The sequence below is a fragment of the Rhinoraja longicauda genome, chromosome 4 (assembly GCF_053455715.1).
Source record: "Rhinoraja longicauda isolate Sanriku21f chromosome 4, sRhiLon1.1, whole genome shotgun sequence".
NCBI lineage: Eukaryota > Metazoa > Chordata > Chondrichthyes > Rajiformes > Arhynchobatidae > Rhinoraja > Rhinoraja longicauda.
In genome coordinates, this window is record NC_135956.1 from 68,572,513 (window position 1) to 68,590,130 (window position 17,618).

Genomic DNA, 17,618 nt, shown 5'->3' on the forward strand with positions numbered 1-17,618 from the left:
GAGGATAGCAGAGTCAGGGGGATATGGGGAGAGGGCAGGAGCGGGGTACTGGTTGGGAATAATCAGCCATGATCACATTGAATGGCGGTGCTGGCTCGAAGGGCCGAATGGCCTCCCCCTGCACCTATTGTCTATTGTCTAGACCCGGGTTCGATCCTGACCTCAGGTCCTGTCTGTGTGGAGTTGTCAATGTTGGCCACGGGTTTGTCCAAACCGTGAATTGCTCTCAATCTTCAAGCTTGAAAGCGCGCACCACCAGACTCAGGAATAGCTTCTTCACCTCTGTTATAAGGCGTCTGAACGGTCTGTATGTTATCCCTGTGGCCGCATGGGATTTCCCTGGGTGCTCCGGTTTCCTCCCACACTCCAAAGATGTACAGATATGTAGGTTAATTGTCTTTGGTAAAATTGTAAATTGTCCCTCGTGTGTAGGATAGTGCTAGTGTACAGGGTGATCGCTGGTCGGCGCGGACTCGGTGGGCTGAAGGGCCTACTTCCACGCTGTATCTCTAAAGTCTGAAGCGTAGTTCGTAGTTTAGTTGGAGTTTGTGGTGTTCACTAGGCTGATGGGTATTGGGAAGAAGCTGCTTCTGAACCTGGATGTTACAAGAGGGATGCCCGAGGTGGGGCAAGTCTGATCACGTGAGAGATGTATTGCTGTGCCTGTGGATTATGTGCCAGTGGAGCGGTGCCGTGCTAATCTGCTCTTGCGTCCCCAGCGTGCGACAGCTGTGTGGATACATTGCTGCTTGACCTGAGCAAGATGGATTCTGACATCCAGAAAATCAAACTGCAACTTCAGAATGCAAACATCAGTGCTGGTGCACGGCTCCGAATGGACAACTTGGACAAGGCCATCAAACGGACCGAGGTAGACATGATGGTCAATGGTCAACAGCGCTTTATTGCTCATGCAAATGCAGAGTGAAACCCCTTTTCTTGCATACAGATCAGTAAAGTATTGCCATACCCAAGCACAATCCCTGATCAGGAATGTTCATAAGTTCATGAGTTATAGGAGCAGATTTAAGCGATTCAGCCCATCGTCGACTCCGCCATTCATTCATGGCTGATCGATCTTTCCCTCTCAACCCCATTCTCGTGCTTTCTCCCCATAACCCCTGACACCCGTACTAATCAAGAATCTATCTATCTCTGCCGTAAACATATTCATTGACTTGGCCTCTACAGCCTCCTGTGGCAATGAATTCCACAGATTTACTACCCCCTGACAAGAAATTCCTGCTCATCTCCTTTCTAAAGGGGATGTCCTTTTATTTTGAGGCTATGGCCTCTGGTCCTAGACGCTCCCACTAGTGGAAACATGCTCTCCACATCCACTCTATCCAGGCTTTTCACTATTTGGTAAGTTTTAATGAAATCCCCCCCTAGTCCTTCTAAACTCCAGCGAATACAGCACCAATGCTGTCAAATGCTCAAAATATGTTAGCCCAGTCATTCCTGGGATCATTCTCGTAAACCTCCTCTGGACCCTCTCCAATTCCAGCACTTCCTTCCTCAGATATGAGGCCCAAAACTGTTCACAATATTCCAAATGCAGTCTGAACAGTACTTTATAAAGCCTCAGCATTACATCCCTGTAACAGGTGCACAGTAGTAGTCCACATTTCCAAAGTCTCGTCCGGTCTGCGCGCTCACTCCAGGCATGCCCCAGGCTGCTGTAGGGTCTTCACCCACCGCCTAAATCTGGATCGTCCCACAGCTTGCCTTTTGAAACCGTGGGTACGCTCTGCCTCAGAACTTCACGCAGCAACCTCCCTCAGAGTTCCAACTTTGCCGTTAATGTAAAACCTTGTGTATTTTTCGTTTTTACAAAAATGTTAGTTTAGTGCTCAAAAATACCCAATTAATAACAAAACAAATTGTGATTTCTTAGTCAGGTTGATGTGGTGTGTATGTGGGTGAAGAAAAAGTATGTGATAGTGTGTGTGTGTGTGTCTCTGTGAGAGAGGTGCATTTGTGAGATAATGTATGTGTGTGTGTGTAAGTGTGTGAGAGAGTGTGAGAATGTGTGTGAGAGAGAGTGTGTATGTGAGAATGTGAGAAACAGTGTATATGGGAGAGTATATGTGAGTGTGTTTGTGTGTGAGTGTATTTATATGAAAGCGTGTGAGAGTATTTGAGAGAGTTTGTGAGAGTGTATGTGTGAATGTGTGTGAGAGTGTATGTGAATGTGTCTGTGAGTATGTGTGTGAATGTATGTGTGAGAGAGAAAGTGTGTGTGTGAATGAGAGAGTGTGTGAGAGTGTGTGTGAGAGAGAATGTGTGTGAGAATGAGAGCAAATTTGAAAGTCATCCAGCTAAAATTTATAATTTTAGAAGATATTTTCTAGTGGACTGAAAATGATTTATACTTTTTCAGCATATAAAGTTTAACAAAAATGTACCTTAAGTAACAATTGGAGTTGTCTCCGTGTGGCTGAAGTGAGTTGTTTGTGTGTTTCAGTCGGAGCTGGTCGTGTACCGATCCATCGTCAACACTCAGGTGAAACAGACTGACAATTTGGAAAATGACAACCTGAATCTCATTCAAGATATCAACGCACTCGAAGAAAAGGCAAGCACCCTCTCCCATTTTGAAATGTACAACGTGTCTTTACCAGGGTGTAAGATGGTGATGGAGATAAGGGTAAGGTGGGGAAACCAGGGGTGCAGTGCTGCCGGAACTCACCGGAACGCAGCTCCAGCACCGCTGTAAAAATAAAAGCCAAAATAAACAGCGGGGAATTTTAACAGCGGCCGCTTCGGCACAAGTGACAGCTCCGGCACCTGAAAAATTAACACTGCAACACTGGGGGAAACATTTGGAAAAACATTGTCCCACCTGAGAGAAATTGTATTGGGACACAGCACAATACAGCACAGGAACAGTCCCTTCGGCCCACAATGTCCATACCAAACATCATGCCAATCACTTTTACAGCTTCCTCTGGCAGCCTGTTCCAGATACGGACTACTTACTGTCTGAGTGAAAACGGTGTCCCTGAGGTACCTCTTAAATCCTTCCCCTCTCACCTTAAATCTCTGCCCTCTAGTTTTAATATCCTCTCACAAGTTCATAAGTTCTAGGAGCAGAATTAGGCCATTCGACTCAGGTTTACTCCGCCATTCAATCATAGTTGATCTATCTTTCCTTCTAAACCCCATTCTCCTGCCTTCTCCCCATAACCCCTGACCTCTCGGAAAAAGACTGTGAGCGTTCACGTTATCCATGCCCCTCACGATCTTGTTCCCCTCAACAAGGTCACCCCTCGGCCTCCTATGCTCAAAGAAGTCCCAGCCTATCCAACTTCTCCCTATAACTCGAACCTGCAAGCCCAGGTAACATCCTGGTGAATCTCTTCTGCACCCTTTCCCGCGAGATGCTGCCTGACCTGCTGAGTTACTCCAGCATTTTGTGAATAAATAAGCTGGGAATCCAATGTTTAGTTTAGTTTAGTTTAAAGAGTTTAGACAAACAACATGGAAGCAGGCTCTTCGCCCCACCGAGTCCGCACTGACCAGTGATCCCCGCACATGAAGACTACTCTACACACACTACGGACAATTTACAATTTTACCAAGCCAATTAACCTACAAATCTGTACGTCTTTGGAGTGTGGGAGGAAACCGGAGATCCTGAGGAATATATAAACTTCGTTCAGACAACACTCGTAGTACGGTTTGAACCCAGGTCTCTGGCGCCGTAAGGCAGCAACTCTACCGCTGCGCCGCAGTGCTTGGATGTTAGGGGCTGTGCATGGATGTGGGACTGGTCTCTGCAGACCGGAATTTTATTGCAGGCCTTGTTCTAACTCCAGATAATGTTTCATGTTAAGGCGGAAAAGAATTCGCGGAGCACGCAGCAGCTGCTGACGTCGGTGGACGTAACCACGCTACGGGCACGTGACCTGCTGACAAACGTAGAAAATGTGGCATCGAACATCTCAGGTAAGGGTCAAGAATGTTTTACTGTCGTATGTTCTGAAACGGAACAGTGAAATTCTTACTTGCAGCAGCACAACAGATATGTAAGCATAGTACTCTGTGAACACCATAATAACCAACAAACTAAGTTCAGTGTACATGTGTACATATATATGAAGTGTGTGTGTGTATATGTATGTATACATATAATGTATATATATATATATACGCACAAACACTTCATTTATAATATACTCCACATACAAACCAGTGCTTTGTGAAGTTGCGACATAACATCCCATCTAAAGAGCAGCACCGTGGCACAGCGGTAGAACTGCTACATTACAACACGAACGACGTGTAGGTTTGTAGGCTAATTGGCTTCTGTAAATTGCCCCGGAGCTCGTGTAGGGATGATCATTAGTCAGCGTGGACTCGGTGGGCCAAAGGGCCTGTTTCCAATCTTTATTTCTAAACTAAACTTTTATCTTCTATGCCCTGACCTATGAAGTCAAGCAGTATTTGCCTTCTTCACCACCCCAACCAAATATAGTTTCACCAAATCATAGTCATGGAGAATAGAAAAGACCCTTCGGCCCAGCTTGACCACGCCGAGCCCCATCTACACTAGTCCCACCTGCCTGCGCTTGGCCATAACCCTTCTAAGTGTTGTAAGCAAATTTCGTTGCAAAGGCAGAATGGAAAGGCTTTGCTCCTACAGTGTGGTTTTGTTTCTCCTTTCAGATCTCATCAAGAAGCTGAAGGCCATTGGGTCCGGAGGCACTGTACAGAACATGACCGAGGTAGAACGAATGCTCAACGAGATGAGGGGCCTCAACTTCGACGAAGAGAGGAAGGTGGCTGATCGGGAAAAGACAGAATCTGAGCTATGTAAGCCCTGTAACGTCTGCTTTCCCGCAAAAGAATGGAAGTGGTTTAGTTTAGTTTATTGTCATGTGCAATAAAAAGCATTTTGCTGCATGCTAGCAGTCAACAGAAAAATTATACACGATTACAATCAAGTCCACAGTGAACAGATAAATCATAAAGGGAATAACGTTTAGTGCAACTTAAAGTCCAGTAATGTCTGATTAAAGATAGTCCGATGGTCTCCAATGAGGTTGATGACAGCTCATGATCACTCTCAAGTTGTTGTTAGGATGATTCAAAGTGATGTGAGACAAAGATGGAAAGGGTGCAGGAGAGATTCACCAGAATGTTAACTGGGCTTGTGGGCTCGAGTTGTAGGATAGGTTGAAATGGATGGAGATAGACACAAAAAGCTGGAGTAACTCAGTGAGACAGGCAGCATCTCTGGAGAGAAGGAATGGGTGACATTTCAGGTCGAGACCCTTCTTCAGACTGGGTAGGGATAAGGGATGCGAGAGATTATGGAACAATGAGTGAAAGATATGCAAAATAACGATGATAAAGGAAACAGGCCATTGTTAACTGTTTGTTAGGTGAAAACGAGAAGCTAGTGCGACTTGGATGGGGGAGAGATAGAGAGAGAGGGAATGCCGAGGCTACCTGAAATTAGAGAAATCAATATTCATACCACTGGGTTGTAAACCGCCCAAGCAAAATATGAGATGTCGTTCCTACAAATTGCATTTAGCATCACTCTGACAATGGAGGGGACCTCGGCCAGAAAGGTCTGTGGGAATGGGAAGGAGAATTTAAGTGTTTAGCAACGGGAGTGGCGAGAAGAAGGAATGACTGGGGCGTGAGTGGTTGATCCTTGATTATGTTGGCAGCTTTCCCGAGGCAGAGTGAAGTACAGATGGAGCCGATGGTGGGGAGTCTGGTCTGTGTGATGGACTAGGTTACATCCACAACTCTCTGCTGCTGGAGAAGGGTCTCGACCCGAAACGTCACCCATTCCTTCTCTCCTGAGATGCTGCCTGACCCGCTGAGTTACTCCAGCATTTTGTGTCTACCTTTGATTTAAACCAGCATCTGCAGTTTTTTTTTCCTACACATCTCTACAATGCCTTGTGGTTTTGGACAGAGCTGTTCCCAAACCAAGCTCTGATGCATCCCAATAAAATCCTTCCTGCAGTTTCTTCCTGGATTTTGAGCATTGTGTATAATACCCGCTACTAGACAAGCTGGATTCCATCTATTCTGCAGGCTTGTTTTACCAACATATTATCTGCCACCTTATAACCTAAGTTCCTTGTGTGCAAGATCATGAGAGGAATAAATAGAGTAAATGCACAGAATAGGGAAATTGAGAAACAGAGGACAAAACTTTAAATAGACATTTGATTAGACACAACAATGGCGATTTGTTAAAGAGAAGATGAACCTAAAGGGAAATTGAACAGAAAATTAATTGGGTTATGAACATTTGAGATGGAGATCTCTGAGAGGTTGGTGAGAGATTTGACTTGATTTGAATTTAACATGTTATTTTACTGGCGTTTGAATATGATTATTTAAATCATTGTGAATAATTTTTATTTGAAGCAAACTTGATCGTTGTTATTTATCAGGTAAACACGCAGGCTTTTTTACCCAGAGTAGGGGAATCGAGAACCAGAGGACATAGGTTTAAGGTGAGGGGGGAAGATAGATTTAATAGGAACCTGAGACATAACCTATTTACACAAAGGGTGGTGGGTGTATGGACCGAGCTGCTGGAGGAGGTAGTTGAGACAGGTTTAGGCACATTGAGGCACAATGTTTAAGAAACATTTAGATATGGGCAGGACAGGTTTAGAGGGATATAGACCAAACACAGACTAGTGTAGATGGGACATTTTGGTCGGTGTGGGCAAGTTGAGCCGAAGGGCCTGTTTCTACACAGTTTCACTCTATGACTCTATGTTTATAATCTTACAGTGCTTGATCGGATTAAGAATATTCTAAAAAATATCAATGAGAACAAGATGCTTGCCACAGATATAAAGGATGCATTAAGCTCATATCTGTTGAAACTGATGGATCTTCAAGAAGCAATGACTGAGGCAGCAAACTTAACCAAGAAGGCTGAAGACATCAACAAAATTAACTCCATCGCACTGGAAGCCATTAAGGTGACTAATTTTGTATGAAAATTATATTATCTGTTTCTTTTCTGTAAGATTGTATTCTGATCAGTTTTACACGAAGGTCAGGCCATGTGGTAGCCCTCAGGGACTGCTTCAGTCTGTCTGCCTTGTAACACCAACCCACTTTGAACATACAACAGTACAGCACAAGAACAGGCCCTTCAGCCCACAATGTCCGTGCTGAACGTTCCAGCACGTTCCAGTCACTCACCACCCTCTGTGTAAATAACATGTCCCGCACATCTCCTTTAAACATTCCCACTCTCATCTTAAGGCTATGCCCTCTAGTCTTTGACATTTCCTGCCTGTGAATAAGGATTCTGGCCGTCTACCCTATCGATGTCTGATTGGCATTCCATGGAACATCTGCACTTTGTGAAGAGATCTGGTTTCAGCCAAGGTGAAGCTAATCTATTTAACACACACCAGCGACATCTGTTGGCAGAGAACTGGTACTATCAGCCTTTAGTTTGTGTTATGTTTGGAATTTTCAAAGTTCTGGAGGAACTCAGCGGGTCAGGCAGCATCTATGGATGGTTTATTTTAGTACTGAACAGTGAAAAGCTTTTTGTTGCGTGCTATCAAGTGACTGGAAAGACTATACATGATTACAATCGAGCTGTCCACAGTGTGCAGATACAGGATAAAGGGAACTCAGCGGGTCATGCGGCATCTGTGGAGGGAAATGGGCAGATCACATTTCGGGTTGGGACCTTCAGACTGATGAAGAATGAAATCAGTCTGAAGAAGGGTCCCGACCTGAAACGTCACCTGTCACAGATGCTACCTGATCCGCTGAGTTCCTCCAGCACTCTTTGTTTTGCTCAAGGTTCCAGCATCTGCAGTTTCTTGTGTACCTCTCTAAACCTTCCCGCTCCATGGACCATTGTAACTGGATTTTTGAGACGCATGGGCGGCATGGTGGTGCAGCGGTAGAGTTGCTGCCTTACAGCACCAGAGACCCGGGTTCGATCCTGACCACGAGTGCTGTTTGTACAAAGTTTGTACTTTTTCCCCGTGACCTTCATGGGTTTTCTCCGGGATCTCCAGTTTCATGTACAGGTTTCTAGGCCAATTGGTACACAATTGGTATAATTGTAAATTGGTCCTAGTGTGTGTAGGATAGTGCTAGTGAACAGGGATCGCAGGTTGGCGCGGACTCGGTGGGCGGAAGGGCCAATTTCTCTTCTGTATCTCTAGCGCGATACTGCAAGTCAAACATCATGTTTCTCCACAGGAAAAACACAATGAATTGGAAGATAAAAAACTGGAAACCTCAAACTTGATTGAAATGGCGAATGACACTCTCGGCAAGCTCAGAGACATGCTCCATATGCTGGATGACAGCCAGCAGGTGAGTCGGCATCAGCACGTAACCTTGTGACCAACGAACAGAGCTCCCAGAGTCAAGAATGTTTAATTGTCATATTACTGGCAACAGAACAATGAAATTCTCACTTGCTGCAGCTTTACAGGCCCATTAGCACAATAATACACAGATAAATGTACAATAAACAATAGTTATAAATTAATAATCAGTAACACGGTGCTGGCTCGAGGGGCAGAATGGCCTCCTCCTGCACCTATTTGCTATGTTTCTCTATGTTAACCAGAGCATCATAGAGCAAAACCGTAGTACATAGTGCAACCAAAACGAAGTCGGCAGCAGATCATTGCTGAGATAGGGCTGAAGTTAGAGTTGTGCAGTGTACATGATGGTTGCAAGGAAGAAGCTATTCTTGAACCTGGAAGCCATGGTTTTCAGGCTCCTGTACCTTCCTAATGGTAACAACGAGATGAGAGCGTGGCCAGGGTGGTGTGGCTCTTTGATGACATTAGCTGCATTTTTTTATTATGTTGGCTGCTTTCTCGAGGTAGCATAGATGGAGTTGATGGTGGGGAGTCTGGTCTGTGGGATGGAATGGGCTTCATCCACAACTCTGCAATTTCTTGTCGTGGGCAGAGCTGTTCCCAAACCAAGCTGTGATGCAACTGTGTGCTTTCTATGGTGCACCTGTAGAGTCATTGGAGACATGTCAAATTTCCCAAAGAGGTAGAGGTGTTGGTGTGCCTTCTCAGCTGTCAATTCGGTCTGGTTGGTCAATGACAGATCATTGGTAATATTGACGCCAAATAACTTGGTGAACTGCTCCAATGGACTGAACGTGCGAGCTGACCGGACTGACCGGACTGAACGTGCGGGCTGACCGGACTGACCGGACTGAACGTGCGGGCTGACTGGACTGAACGTGCGGGCTGACCGGACTGACCGGACTGAACGTGCGGGCTGACCGGACTGACCGGACTGAACGTGCGGGCTGACCGGACTGACCGGACTGAACGTGCGGGCTGACCGGACTGAACGTGCGGACTGACTGGACTGACCGGACTGAACGTGCGGACTGACTGGACTGACTGGGCTGACCGGACTGAACGTGCGGGCTGACCGGACTGACTTTGGACGTGGAAATGGAGTTAAAAAATGGTTCCGTTTAGTTTATTGTCACGGGTACCGAGGTACAGTGAAAAGCTTTTGTTGCGTGCTAACCAGCCAGCAGAAAGACAATACATGATTACAGTCGAGCCATTCACAGTGTACAGATACACGATAAAGGGAATAACGTGAATAATGTTTAGTGCAAAATAAAGCCAGTAAAGTCTGATCAAAGATAGTCCGAGGGTCTCCAATGGCATAGATAGTAGTTCAGGACTGCTCTTTAGAAGTGGGTAGGATGGCTCAGTTGCCTGATAACAGCTGGGAAGAAACTGTCCCTGAATCTGGAGGTGTGCTTTTTCACACTTCTGTACCTAAGGCAGCGCCTGCATGTGTAAATATGCAAAAAGAATTTCTCTGTGCAGTTGCATGTGTGACAAATAAAGAACCATTGAACCATTGAAGCTCTCAACCATTTCTGCTTCCACACCATTGACGCTGTGGGTGATACAATTAGACAGTCGATCTCTTTTGTCTGAGTCGTTGTTACCGTCAGGAGTTTCTGCCTCTTACCGTGTTTCCCTTACCCAGGATTACGAGAAGCAGGGTGCGGAGTTGGACGGAGCCTTGACTTTGCTCAATGAGAAGATGAGGCATCTGGCAGAGGCGGCCAGCAAGGAGTCTATTGTATTGCGTGCAGAGGACCACGCCGACAGTCTGCATCAGCTCTCCAAGCAGCTCCAGAGGTGAGAGTGATCAAAGGCAAACAGAGGCCCTTCGGCCCTTCGGCCCACCCCATCGATGCTGGCCATCATGCCTGTCAATGCTAACCCCTCCTGACTGTGGGAACAGGGCAGTAGAGAGGGGTTACGGCTTAAGGTTGAGTTTAGTAGTCCTATGTACAAATACGGTGATGGCAGGTACAATGTAAATCTTGTCCCATCTGCCCACATTTGGCCCATATTATTCTAAATCTTTCCTATCCATGTAGTTGCCCATATGTTGTTAAATTATCTGCCTCAACTACTTCCTCTGTTCAGCTCATTCCATATATGCAACACTTTCTGTATGAAAAAGTTGCCCCTCGGGTTCCGCTTAAATCTTTCCCTTCTCACCCTAAACCTATATCCTCTGGTTCTTGAATCCCCTCTCCCGTAAAAAGGACGGTGCATTCACTTTGTAAACCCCCTCGTGATTATTATACACCTCTGTATGATCACCCCTCAGCCTCCTGCACTCCAAGGAATAAAGTCCCAGCCTGCCCAACCTCTCCCTTTAGATCAGGCCATCAAGTCCTGGCAACATGCTCATAAATCTTCTCTGTGCTCTTTCCAGTTTAATGGCATTTTTCCTATAACACGGTGAGCAAAACCAAACAAAGTACTCAAAGTGCGGCCTCACAAACATCTTGCACAACTGTAACACTATGTCCCAACTTCTATACTCAGTTCCCTGACTGATGAAGGCCAATGTACCAAAAGCCTTCTTCAACACCTCATCTACCTCTGACGCCACTTTCAGGGACCTATGTACCTGTACTCCTAGATCCATCTGTTCTACAACACTCCCCAGGACTTACCTGTGCCATTCACTGTGCACTGGATTTTAAATTTGGATTGGTGAACTTTTGTAACGTTACCAGTGCCAGACACATGGTAACTCTTGTGTACTGCCTAGGTGGGGTCTGCTGTATGATTTTATCGGGTTTAGTTTAGTTTAGTTTAGAGATACAGCGCGGAAACAGGCCCTTCAGCCCACTGAATTCGCACCCACCAGCGATCCCTGCGCACCAACACTATCCCGCACACACTAGGGACAATTTACAACTTTAGTCAATTGACCTACTAACCTGTACATCTTTGGAGTGTGGGAGGAAACCTCGTGGGCTCATGGAGAAAACCCACGAAGGTTCACAGGGAGAACATACAAACTCCATACAGACTAGTCAGGATCGAACCCTGGTCTCTGGCTCTGTTAGGCAGTAGCTCTACTGCTGCGCCACCATGCTGTCCGTTAATGCAAAACAAGTATCGTGTGCAAGGTTGTATGCATAAAAGCATTTCACTGTACCTAGCTAGGTACATGTGACAATAAAATATCATTGAATTGTTGAATCATTGAGATAGGGTTGATTGGGTTACACTGAGGGGAAAGGTGTGGTGAAGATCGTAGATGTTTGAAGTTTGGTTATTGATTGTTTGCATTGTCACAGAGCCATAGAAGAAGTGAACCAGGACTCCCTCCTCCAGCGCGTCATCAATGCCTCCGATGCCTATGAGAACATAATCAACGCAGTCAATGCTGCAGAAGCAGCAGCAAAGAGAGCAGAGGAAGCAGCAGATGATGCTTTGCAGGTAACCATCGAACTATAGCGCAAGATCAGCTGGGGCCCTGATAGATGGTTTGGTTTTGGTATAGGTCTATTATTGTCACAAGATACAGTGAAAAACTTTGTTTGTGTGCTATCAAATCAACTCATTCCACACATGAGTAGTTTAGTTTATTATTGTTACGTGTACCAAAATACAGTGAAAATCTTTTTTATTGCATGCCATCCAGTCAGCGACAGACTGCGCATGATTACAGTCAAGCCCATGATGTAGATACAGGATAAAGAGAATAATGTGTAGAAAGGAACTGCAGATGCTGGTTTACACTGGAGATAGACACAAAGTGCTGGAGTAACTCAGCAGGTCAGGCAGCATCTCTGGAGAAAAAGGATGGGTGACGTTTCAGGTCGGAACCTTTCTTCAGATCTTCAAAGGGAATAATGTTTGGTGCAAGACAAAGTCCAGTAAAGTCCGATTAAAGATAGTCTGAGGGTCTCCAATGAGGTAGAGGGTAGGTCAGGACTGCTCTCGAGTTGGCGATAGGATGGTTACATCAAACCACACATATGTACAACAGGTAGTTCAAAGAGAAGAATACCAGAGTGCAGAATATAGTGTTACAGCGTGGTAGTGGTATAGTTTCAGAGAAAGTGCAGATAAAATTAGTATATAGAGTGGAGAAGCAGGGAGTGGTGAATCGAGCTGCCAGGGAAGTAGTTTAGGCAGATACTATAACAGCATTTAAAAGACACAGACAAATACATGGACAGGAAAGGTATAGAGGGATATGGGTCAAATGCTGGCAAATGAGAGCAGTGTAGATGGGGCATGAACGGGTTAGCCTGAAGGGCCTGTTTTTGTGCAGTATGACTTTATTACTGACCTTTCCCATTGTATTTCCAGACGGTGGTGAAGCAGGATTTGCCTGGACAAGCAGCTGTTGTGAACAGTGACAGTGACAGTGTCCTTTCCTTGACAAGAGACGCTGAGAGGACATTGAACACAGGTAGGATATTTAGCAAACATAGAGGTTTATGGAGTTCACAATGATGACATTACAGGGAAATATTTCAATCCTGGAACTAAAAGAAGATCTGACATAAATAGCTGGAAGGGTTTCGTGGGATATGGGCCAATTGCAGGCAAATGGAACCAGAACAAAGAACCGTATAGTGCAGGAACTGAAAGATGCCATTCGGTCCATTGAGATCCCAGTAGATCACCAGTAAACCAGTCCCATTCCTTTGTGCCCTTTGCAAATAATTCCTTCTCCAGTACTAATTCCATGACTGACTCACCTGACAAAAAGGTTTATCCTCACTTTCCCTTTGCCTAAAATCATAATCCATAGCCCCCGATCCTTGAGATCTCTACCGATGAAAAACATTTCCCCCCGTCTACTATCTTCCTCACCCCCTCCTTTACAATAGACAATAGGTGCAGGAGGAGGCCATTCGGCCCTTCGAGCCAGCACCGCCATTCAATGTGATCATGGCTGATCATTCTCAATCAGTACCCCGTTCCTGCCTTCTCCCCATACCCCCTGACTCCGCTATCCTTAAGAGCTCTATCCAGCTCTCTCTTGAATGCATTTAGAGAATTGGCCTCCACTGCCTTCTGAGGCAGAGAATTCCACAGATTCACAACTCTCTGACTGAAAAATATTTTCCTCATCTCAGTTCTAAATGGCCTACCCCTTATTCTTAAACTGTGGCCCCTTGTTCTGGACTCCCCCAACATTGGGAACATGTTTCCTGCCTCTAACATGTCCAACCCCTTAATAATCTTATACGTTTCGATAAGATCTCCTCTCATCCTAAATTCCAGTGTATACAAGCCTAGTCGCTCCAGTCTTTCAACATATGATAGTCCCGCCATTCCGGGAATTAACCTAGTAAACCTACGCTGCACGCCCTCAATAGCAAGAATATCCTTCCTCAAATTTGGAGACCAAAAATGCACCCAGTACTCCAGGTGCGGTCTCACTAGGGCCCTGTACAACTGCAGAAGGACCTCTTTGCTCCTATACTCAACTCCTCTTGTTATGAAGGCCAACATTCCATTGGCCTTTATTCCTTTATTTCCAACTATCTTCTCCACCATCTTCAATTCTCTTCTCCGCCATCTTCAACTGAATTATTTGCCACAGAAGGCTGTAGAGGCCGTTATTTTTAAGGCAGAGATAGATAGATTTTTGATTATTTCAGGTGTCAGAGGTTATGGGGAGAAGGCAGGACAATGGGGTTGGGAGGGAGAGCTAGATCAGCCATGATTGAATGGCGGGGTAGATTTAATGGGCTGAATGGCTGAAGACCCGCTGCCGGCTAAGGGAGTCGAGAACGTCCCGTCAACGGAAGGTTAGAAGAGGCCCCCGACCGCTGGAGGCCAAAGAAGGGAGAGATTGAACTTTTTTCGCCTTCCATCACAGTGAGGAATGTGGAGGAGTCAATGTGGTGGATGTTCATGTTAAAATGTATTTTGTGTGTCCTGTTGCTTTTCATTGTTATGACTGTATGGCAAATGACATTCCTCATATGTTGCAAAACATACTAGGCTAATAAAGTATGATTGTGATCGTACTCCTTATGGCCATATGATCTTCTCCACTCTGACCTTGGACTTTGAATCCCTCATGTCTGGTACCCTTTCAGTAAGTCCTCACCACGCCCTCTCTGGGACCTTCTTGTCTAGCTTAATTTAGAGACACAACATGGAAACAGGCCCTTCAGCCCACTGAGTCTGTGCCGACCAGCAATCACCCGCTTACACTCATTCTATCTTACACTGTAAGATAATTTACAGAAGCCGATTAACCTACGAACCCGGCACGTCTTTGGAGTGTGGGAGGAAACCGGAACACCCGAAGAAAACCCACGCAAACCTGCAAACTCCGCGACACACACACATCCGTAATCAGGATCGAACCTGGTTGTCTGGAGCTGTGTGGTAGCAACTCTACTGCTGTCCCCACGGTGTACCATCACTCCCTACAGAGTGGTGACCAGACCTGGAGCCCATGACCCAGCTGGGGTCCAGCCAGTGCATGAAGTTTGTGCACTGCTTCTGTCATCTTGTCCCATTCCCGCCCCTCGTCCAGCTCTCCCCCCACCCACCTGAAACGTTGCCTAACCATAACCTCCCGAGATGCTGCCTTCAAAGCATTTTGTGTCTTTCTTTGCATTGTAAACTTATTTTTGTAAATTCCAAATACTTGCACGCAGTAACGAGAATGCCTCTTTTGCCTTTTTTCAGATGTCATCCCGACACTCGAAGAGGCGAAAAAACGACTCCTGGATGGGACTGCGAAGAAAGATCAAATGTTGAAAAATCTTATCAGTCTCAGGCAAAAGCTGAACCAAATAAACAGAGGTAAGGCACTCAGCACTGGGACCATGGAAAACCCCTGCCTGATGCTGGCAACACATTGTAGATGGAGTGATAAAGGAGGGGCGTGGTATGCTTGCCTTCATCAGTCAGAGCATTGAGTATAAGAGTCAGGAAATGGTGATACAAGGAACTGCAAATGTTGTAAACTTGAACAAAACACAAAGTGTTGGATAAACTCAGAGTCTGGAAAAAATGGACAGACCAAGTTTCGGGTCGGGACCCTTCTTTTTTAAAACTTTTTTTTAACTTTAGAGATACAGTGCAGAAATAGGCCCTTCAGCCCACCAGGTCCGTGACTACCCCATACACTTGTACCATCTTGCACACTTGGGACTATTTACAGAAGCCAATTAACCTACAAACCTGCACGTCTTTGGAGTGTGACCGTGAGAAAACCCATGCGGTCACGGGGAGAAGGTGCAAACTCCGCACAGACAGCACCTGTAGTCAGGAAGGAACGCTTGTCTTTGGCGCTGTAAGGCAGCCACTCTACCGCTGCGTCACTGTGCCACCCACAGGTTATCTCCTCTGGCTACTTCAAAGAGAGCCATGTTGCACCTTTGTAAGACTCCAGTGAGGCTGTGTTTGGAATATTGTGTGCAGTTCTGGTCTTCACAATTAAAGGGAGGCTTTGGAGAGGGTGCAGAAAAGATTTTCCAGAATGCTTAAGAAGGAACTGCAGATGCTGGGACTTACACTGAAGATAAACACAAAGTGCTGGAGCAGCACAGCAGGTCAGGCAGCATCCCTGGAGAAAGTGAACTGGTGATGTTTCGTGACGATATCCTTCTTCAGATGGGTCTCAACCTGAAATGCCACATATTCCTTTTTTCCAGAATGCTGTTGGGTTTAGAGAGCATTAGCTTTAAGGAGAGGTTGGACAATCGTAGATTGTGTTGTCTGGAGTGTCGGAGGTTGACGGGAGACCAGATAGAAGTTTACAACATAATGAGTCATGTCGATAAGGTAGACAGAACCTTTTTCCGCAGGATGGAAATGTCAAAGAATAGAAGTCATAGATTTGAGCTGAGAGGGATAAGGAATTGCGTGGGGCAAGTTTTTTGACACAGAGAGTGGTGGGTGCCAAGTTAAACCTCAACTTCTAGCTAATACTAGTGCAGGGTGGCCCAGTCACACAGCGGTAGAGTTGCTGCCCCAGTGCCAGAGACCAGTGTGTGATCCTGACTCTATGTGCTGCCTGTACAGCGTTTGTACGTTCTCCCTGTGACCATGTGGGTTTTCTATGGGGGCTCTGGTTTCCTCCTACATTCCAAAGACGTGCAGGTTTGTAGGTTAATTGGTTTTGGTAATAAATTGTAAATTGTCCCTCGTGTGTAGGATGGTGCTCATGTCGCTGGTCAGCGCTGACTCGATGGGACGAAGGGACTTTTTCCCCATTGTATCTCTAAAGTCTAAAGTCTAATCTATATACTAAAACTCTCGTTTGTTATCTTGTTTGTGACTGAACTTCAGCCAAAACGGTGCACGATAGCACGACAATTTTAGGCCCACCTTACTCACCATTGTCACTTTAGTGATAATGCAAGTAGTTTTATTGAAATCGGTGTTATATTTTTAAAGCTATTCACATTTTAAAGTTTAAAAGGAGGGGAGGGGAGGAGGGAGGGGGGAGTGGGGGAGAAGGGAGAGGGGAGGGGGGGGTTGAGGGGAGAGGGGGGAGGACAGGAGAGGTTTGGGCCCAACGGGTCCACTTTGTCTAGTACCCTCTAATCCTTCATGCATTTTGCGTAGATCCTTCCATGTACACATGGGGTGCGGGTTGCCCACTATTTATTCCAGCCTGACATTATTCAGCTATATATTTCCAACGTGCTTCTTTGAACAGATGGCGTGGGCCAGACTTTAGACCAAGCGAAGGCCACGGCCAGTGGGGCAAATGACGTTGCCACTCGCGTGATGGACAAGTTGCAGCCCATAATCGATGATGTCGGAAACATGAACAGAACCACGCAAAATTTCCCAAACATCTCTGAGTTTAACACCGTGCTAAACAAAGCGGAAGAGTCAGGTAAGTCGAACGGTTCCTTTTGGAGGCCAATGTTAGTCTCTATCTGACGGGGAAGGAAAAGAGAGGATGGTAAAGAAGTATTTTGTTTAGTTTCGTTTGTTACTGTCACGTGTACCGAGGTACAGTGAAAAGCTTTTTGTGGCGTGCTATCAAGTCACTGGAAAGACTACACATGATTACAATCGAGCCATCCACAGTGTGTAGATACAGGATAAAGGAAATAACGTTTATTGCAAGGAAAAGTCCAGTAAAGTCTGATTAAAGATAGTTCATAGATCTCCAATGTGGTAGATGGGAGGTCAGGACCACTCTATTCATTGCTAATGAAATGACACTGCGACCCAGCATGGACTTGATGGGCCAAATAGCCTCCTATTCTCCCGTGTGATATGACAATATGTTGAAGATGAAAGACGTGCATGACTGTGTGAAAGAAAGGGGGAGTAGACCTTTCT

The 17,618-nt window shown here is 45.7% G+C and overlaps 1 protein-coding gene across 1 annotated transcript in view; it reads left to right on the plus strand.

Moving 5' to 3' along the window:
- lama3 (laminin, alpha 3) overlaps positions 1 to 17,618 on the plus strand; it is a 195,125-nt gene that overhangs the window by 146,344 nt on the left and 31,163 nt on the right. The window contains 11 exon segments of the mRNA XM_078397982.1: positions 720 to 871; positions 2,468 to 2,578; positions 3,840 to 3,951; positions 4,672 to 4,818; positions 6,775 to 6,968; positions 8,221 to 8,337; positions 10,009 to 10,163; positions 11,630 to 11,771; positions 12,651 to 12,753; positions 15,000 to 15,116; positions 16,981 to 17,163. Coding sequence (XP_078254108.1) covers positions 720 to 871; positions 2,468 to 2,578; positions 3,840 to 3,951; positions 4,672 to 4,818; positions 6,775 to 6,968; positions 8,221 to 8,337; positions 10,009 to 10,163; positions 11,630 to 11,771; positions 12,651 to 12,753; positions 15,000 to 15,116; positions 16,981 to 17,163 — 1,533 coding nt within the window.